Source organism: Morone saxatilis, unplaced genomic scaffold (genome assembly GCF_004916995.1).
Source record: "Morone saxatilis isolate NCDOM2014 unplaced genomic scaffold, NCSU_SB_2.0 Contig2, whole genome shotgun sequence".
Lineage (NCBI taxonomy): Eukaryota > Metazoa > Chordata > Actinopteri > Moronidae > Morone > Morone saxatilis.
This window is the reverse complement of record NW_023339762.1, coordinates 27,027,898-27,034,269: the sequence shown is the minus strand read 5'-3', so window position 1 is coordinate 27,034,269 and position 6,372 is coordinate 27,027,898. Positions and strand designations below refer to the sequence as shown.

The 6,372-nt window shown below is 42.7% G+C and overlaps 1 protein-coding gene across 1 annotated transcript in view; it reads left to right on the top strand.

Annotated features, from left to right (window-relative positions):
- Positions 1–4,407: 4,407 nt before the first annotated feature.
- The window catches only part of LOC118330697 (sodium channel protein type 4 subunit alpha B-like), a gene marked incomplete in the record, with an annotated part of 19,695 nt that continues 17,730 nt past the window's right edge, over positions 4,408–6,372 (top strand). The window contains 3 exon segments of the mRNA XM_035665347.1: positions 4,408–4,729; positions 5,277–5,457; positions 5,540–5,677. Of these exon segments, the coding sequence (XP_035521240.1) occupies positions 4,629–4,729; positions 5,277–5,457; positions 5,540–5,677 (420 nt within the window).

Below are 6,372 nucleotides of genomic sequence, written 5' to 3'. Positions count from 1 at the left end.
CCTCTTATTCACAAATTCACTCTTGTGTTTACACTCTACCTCTTGTCCGATCTGCTTCTGGGTTCCCTTCTGAATCCTGACACAGTCCCAGTGTGTAAAACAAAGAGGTTTAAAAACAGCTTTGTTCTAGCAGCGATCATTCAGATCAATAAGTTGTAGTAACAGTTGTTGTTTTCACTGCATTTTTATCTTATTTATTCTAGTGTTTTTTATTGATCTCTCTTTGTAAGTCCTGATTTTTAGATATCTTTCATTGTTTATCATTTAGGTACGAAAAAGTGACCTTGAACCTTGTTATGAAACTGGAGGTTAAAGAGGATGCTGACTGTATCCAGGAGCTGAATAATCTCTGTACAATAAAACTCAACGATGGCCTTTCCTAATTCTTATTTTCCAGTAGGAACAGCTTTGATCTCTGTGTGTTGAGAGTGAAACAAGCCTCCACTGACAGTCTGAGATTTTAATTGCTTCAGTCAGTGAGTCAGAGAACAGTTAGAGAGCTGTTTGGATTCATTAGTGGGGGATTGAAGAGAAAAGGCACGAACGAGTCTGCTTCCTCTCAATGAGCCACAAATAATAGATAAATGCAGAGAGAGGGAACAGACTGCAGTCTCTTTTCTGTTCATGAAAGCAAAAGTACTAATTCGCTCACAACATCTTATTCACCTCCATACTGCCTTTTTAAAAACATATTGGTAAAACCATTAGTTTCTCAGGAATGGAAGCTGAATGAAAGAGTGATACCAGTTCTCAAATCAGGAGCAGCTCATAAATGTAGGTAGCTAATGTAGCTCAACAGTTAATGAAGTAAATAGAATCAGTGCCAGAATTGGACAAAAAAGGAGCCAGTACCCTAAAAACAAACCCCGAACCAGTACGTGTTTTTTGCTATTTTAACAAGGACATTTTCAGTGCTGCACTATCAGCGTCAAGCTAGCTGTGTTACTTTTTTCCAATCTGGCTCTACTCTGCCTCCAACTTGCTCTGACTATAACCTTTTTTAACCCTAACCATCTCACTCCTCATGCCTAAACTTAAACCCAGAAAGACAAAGTCAAGCGTTATGCAGGTATTTCAGTGTGCATACCTAGACTAAGCTGGAGTGTCAGTGCACAGTAAGAAGTAGATGTAAGGCACTGTATAGAATCAAATAAAAAAGACTGTCAACTGTGGTGAAGTAGTCTCTCTGGATTCCTAAAAAAGGAATTTCATAGTTTAGATCATAATATTCATAAACTTTAAATTTACTGTGGTTTAATTCTTCCACAGGGTTCTGTTCTTGGTCCATTTCTATTCAGTTCATATATAAATATTTTATCACAATCATGTTAGTGTATGCAGAAATGACAGTTGTGTACATATCTGGTAGAACTGTTCTCCAAACAGATATTAACAGTCCACAGCAGCTTGGTTTGAAAGCTTAAATAATGTTAAGAGTCAGTTTGCTTTTCTTGAGGGCTCATAAAAGCAAACAAGAGTGGTGGCAATTTTGTTAAATAAAGCAAACAAAGTAAGATATTGTCTTTCTGTACATTTTATTCAGCATCTATAGAAAGACTTACAGCAACCCTCGCATACACTACTACGAGGCAGTGTACCTTTATTGCTCCTTGAGAGTCACACATTTAAGTTAATAGAGGGCTAAACAGGAAGTTAGCCTCTTCACTGGCTTCATACGCCACTGAGCAACTTTCATGGCACCACCTCCAACTCTGTATCCAGTTTTCTTTAAACATCCATGAAGCGAACAGCACTCTGCTTCCTCTTTCATGGAGAAGCAAAATAAAAAAGCGTTAATGGAGCCACTTCCTGTCAGATTACTCCAAACTAAAAGATCAAAGTGGAATGTGATGATGCAACAAAGACTGTTGACATCACGGAATGCGATGATGTCATCAGGCAGGTGATTGGAGGTTCACAGTAACAAAGTAACAGATCAGATCCACAACAACTGACACTGAAACAAAACAGTGTTCTCATTGGACAAAGATGGAGGACAAGAACGGTGTAGATCATCCTATCATTGCGGCTACAGTTTCAGCCCTGTGTGAGGACAAAAACAGCTGGAAACATGTGGAGGAATTCTTCACAGCAGAAGTGCGGTGGTTGAAAGATGAAAATACTCGTCTTCAGAGTAAAATTGACACGTACCAATCCAATGAAATAGAAAGTGCATACTTAATAAAGGAGCTGCATGAGCTGAAGAAGGACCTAAATGCAAGTGAGGAATCTTTGAAAAGCTGCCAGAAAGAACTGGAATACCACAAGGAGAAAGTGAAGCAGTTGACCAAAAAAAAAGACCTCCAGGGAGAGGAGTTGTTGCTCTACAAACAGGAAGTGTTTGCTTTGAGGAGGCAGAAGAACAGGGATGTAGACATGGCCAGGTCCCAGTGGCACAAGCAGGAGCAAGAGCTAATGGAGAAAATACACATCCTTGAGCTGGAGGTGGAGAAACTTCAGAAGGTGAACACCAATCTGGAGAGTAAGATATTCCTTACAAAGAATCTCATAGTGGAGCTCGCCCAAAAAGATAAAACCATCGCCAAAGAAAAGAAAAGACATTCTGACCTAGAGTTTCAACTGGAACGGGCAATGAAAGAGCTGGACGCCTGCCCTCCACCAAAGGTCATCACTTTGCCCTTCTACCTGCCCTCTGATGTGGATAGGGTGTACAAGCAGAACCAGGACCTGAAAGAGAGGCTGATCACCAAGACCCAACAGCTGACCACTAAGCGCAGACAGCTAGAGAGGAAGGATCAAATCATAGACGAGAAGGACAAGCAGTGTGAGGAGCTGAAGCACCAAATGTCCCGGCTGCCGGCTCCAGAGTCATTAGACCTGATCCCAAAGTGCCAGTGGATTATCAGAGAACAGAGTGAAAAGATAAAGTCTTTAAGGGGACAGGTGAACATGCTCCAGCAAACAGAGGATGGGTACAAGATAGAGTACAAGAAACTGGCCGAGAGGGAAGCGACCAGCAGGAAATTGTATCTGAGTGAGAGGATGCGGAACATGAATTTGAGGGAGGCCTTGCCGAAGAGTGGGGTCAAGCTGCTTCCTGAACACAAATCAGGAACCAAGCAGACCCCACCCATCTCCAAGCAAAGAGAGCCCCACATAAAGACCCCCAAATCAAGTTCTGTCCGCCTCCCACCCACCTCCCAGAAACTGGAGTCTGAAGTTAAAACACCTTACACTGTTCTCCCACCCATCTCCACACAGCGTCATGCCAAAGTCTTCATGACTGAAACAAGTCGAGACTAAGACTACTAAGACTATGTTTCTTAAACTCTTCCCCGACACACCACCATATCCCTCCAAGATTCCTCCCTTTCTTCCAGACCAGACCAAAAAATGTACACCAAATTATTGCAGACCAGACTAGTGCACCCGTTAAACAAAGAACTAAACTTCTAACCCTCTGCTCATGAGATCCCGGCTAAGTAAGAAACTCCTTTGAATCGCTCACATTGCCCCATTCCTGCACCAAGACCATCTTGTAAGCCACCTCCAGTCAACAAAACCACCACATAAAAAATAAAACCTCCTGAGGAGGGCAGCACCATGTCCGCTCAGTGCGGTCAACGCCTGAGCGCCATCGTGCAGCATAGGGCGTCACGGCACCTCAGTGTTCATTAAGCACTGTGGTTCACAGAAGGTCCTGGGTTCAGGTCTCTCTTTGAGGAGGCTTCATGTCCTCCCTGTGTCTGCGTGGGTTTCCTCCGAGTATGCTTCGGTTTCCTCCCACACACTCCAAAGACATAATGCACAAAAGTGAAATAAAACAATGAATAAACTGTGGTAGCGTGTGTGATTCTCTCAACCCGAGTGTTTAGAATACAGAGAAATATTATTTTATTGATCTGTAGTTTTCATAAAGCCTCCAGTATGAACAACTTCATTATGAAGTTTCTCTATTTCAACCCACAATGCAACCTGAACCCATCCAAAAACAGCCCCTTCAGTTACATAATCTTTATTTCCCGTGTGTGTGTGTTAATGTGTGTTGAACAGATGAATGTTGGCAGTACAAAAAGTTTTTTCATTAAAAGACGAACAGAAAAAGACCAAAGTTCTCACGACACAAACAATCTGATCTTTGTGTGTGTTAATGTGTGTGTGTGTGTGTTGTGTGTGTGTGTGTATGTTGTGTGTGTGTGTGTGTTGATGTGAGTGTGTGTGTTAATGTGTGTATGTGTATGTGTGTGTGTGGGATGATGGTTTCACTGTTTCCAAGAACAGACTGAACACATCAATATCTGTCTGCTGAAGATATGTGGACAACAGGAAACGAGTTCAAGCAGCTGGGACACTGTGTGTGTGTGTGTGTGTGCAGTGTTTGTCGGCTGAAGACAGTTAGAGTCTGATTGAGTAGAAAGCAGAACCCTGTAGGGCTGCAGTTGGAACAAAGTTACAGACGTTTCCGTAGTAACGGGTTCTGAACACTGGACACTGGAGATGGTAATGACTCAACCCCGCAGACACATGACTTTGGATGCTGAAGATAAAAACAGTGGAGTGAGACAAAGAGTGGGAGACGATTGAAGACAGACAGAGAGAGACAGACGGACAGAGGACAGTCAGACAGACAGACAGACGGACAGACAGAGGAACAGACAGCTGCTGACATGAGCAAAAAACTGTCATTTTTTGAATTTTGGAGGAGTAAGAAGGAGAGAGGAGCGATTCTGGAGAGAACCAATCAGCTGAGACTTTTACCTTCTCAACAGTGAGTCCAAAAATCCACATTTATTGTCTTTATTAATTAAACTAGTCTTTATTAAAGACACAGGTCTTTGTGTGATCAATAAGTATCATAATACAGGCTTTCATCTTTTCAGCTCATCAGGGGTGTGTCCAGAGTTTTGAGACAGCACCATTCTCAATTAATGTAATGCCAACACTGTTTATGGACCCCAGACTGCACAAATATTCAAATAGGCAAAAGTAGCACATTTATACAACATGCAAAAACTGCATGGGATTAGTATTAAGTGTCTGCAGAGGAGAGACTCGTAGACCCGTAGAACCCATTTTCATTCAGATATCTTGAGGTCAGAGGTCAGATTCTGAGGGTGTCGTTGTTGTTGTTGTGTGGGCAGTTCCCACCATGAGCAAGCACTTGGCAACTTGGGGGTAAAGAGAGAAGTGTGATTGAGTATAAATCAGTGATCAATAATTGAATGTAAATTAGTGATCATTAACAGTGAATCACTGAGCTGGTAAATAATAATTTCATTATTGACTATTGATCTTCAGTGAATTTCTTTTCACAGGAAACGGTTGCTAGAAGACAGCGCAGTCCGGGCAGCGCTGCAGAATGTGCAGACGGTGTCTCTGCTGCCTCCTGTTGGTACAGAGGTCTTCAGACGCTTCACACCGGCCGCACTGGAGGTGATCCAACAACGACAGGAAGCAGAGAAGAAAGAGCGAGAGAAGCGGAAGAAGAACAAAGAGGTAGAAACACAATAATCACAGTTCAGCCGTCAATAATAAGGAATCAATAATAAGCAATCAATAACCACTCTCTGGTTGACAGGAAGCACAGAAAGACTGGCTCAAACCAGCCAGAGACCTAGAGGCTGGGAAGCTCCTCCCATTCATCTATGGGGACCCACCCCCTGACCTTCTCAACACCCCATTGGAGGAGCTGGATCCCTTCTACCAATCACAGAAGGTCTTTCTCTCTCTTTCAGGAAATGACTGACCTCTGCCTTTCTGACCTCTGCCTCTGTCTCTATCTGACCTCTCTCTGTCTGTCGAACTTCTGTATGTCTGGCCTCTGTCTCTATCTGACCTCTGTATGACCTATGACCTGTCTCTGTCTAACCTCTGTCTGTCTGTCTGACCTCTGCCCCACAGACATTCATTGTTCTCAGTAAAGGAAACATCATCCACAGGTTTAATGCTGAGTCGTCCTGTTACCTGCTGAGTCCGTTCAACCCGCTGAGGACCGTTGCCACCAAGATCCTCATTCACTCATATCCTTTGTGATGTCACACCATACTCCTCCCTGATTGGTCCTGTGGCCTGGAAATAAATCTCAGTGCGCCATCTTAAAAGATGTCCCCGTTCCTAAACTGCATCTGGAGGAGAGAGGAGGGAGGAGGTGTCTCTCTCCTCTCTCCTCTGTCTCTCTTTTTGGTTGTCTTTGTCTCTTTGTTGTTGTTGTTGTCTCCTTGTTTTTTGTCTTTGTCTCTTTGTTGTTGTCTTTGTTGTTGTCTTTGTTGTTATTATTGTCTCCTTGTTTTTTGTTGTTGTCTTTTTGTTGTTGTCTCTTTGTTGTTATTTTTCAATTCAATTCAATTTTATTTGTATAGCGCCAATTCATAACAGAAGTTATCTCAGGACATCTCTTTTTGATGCATAACA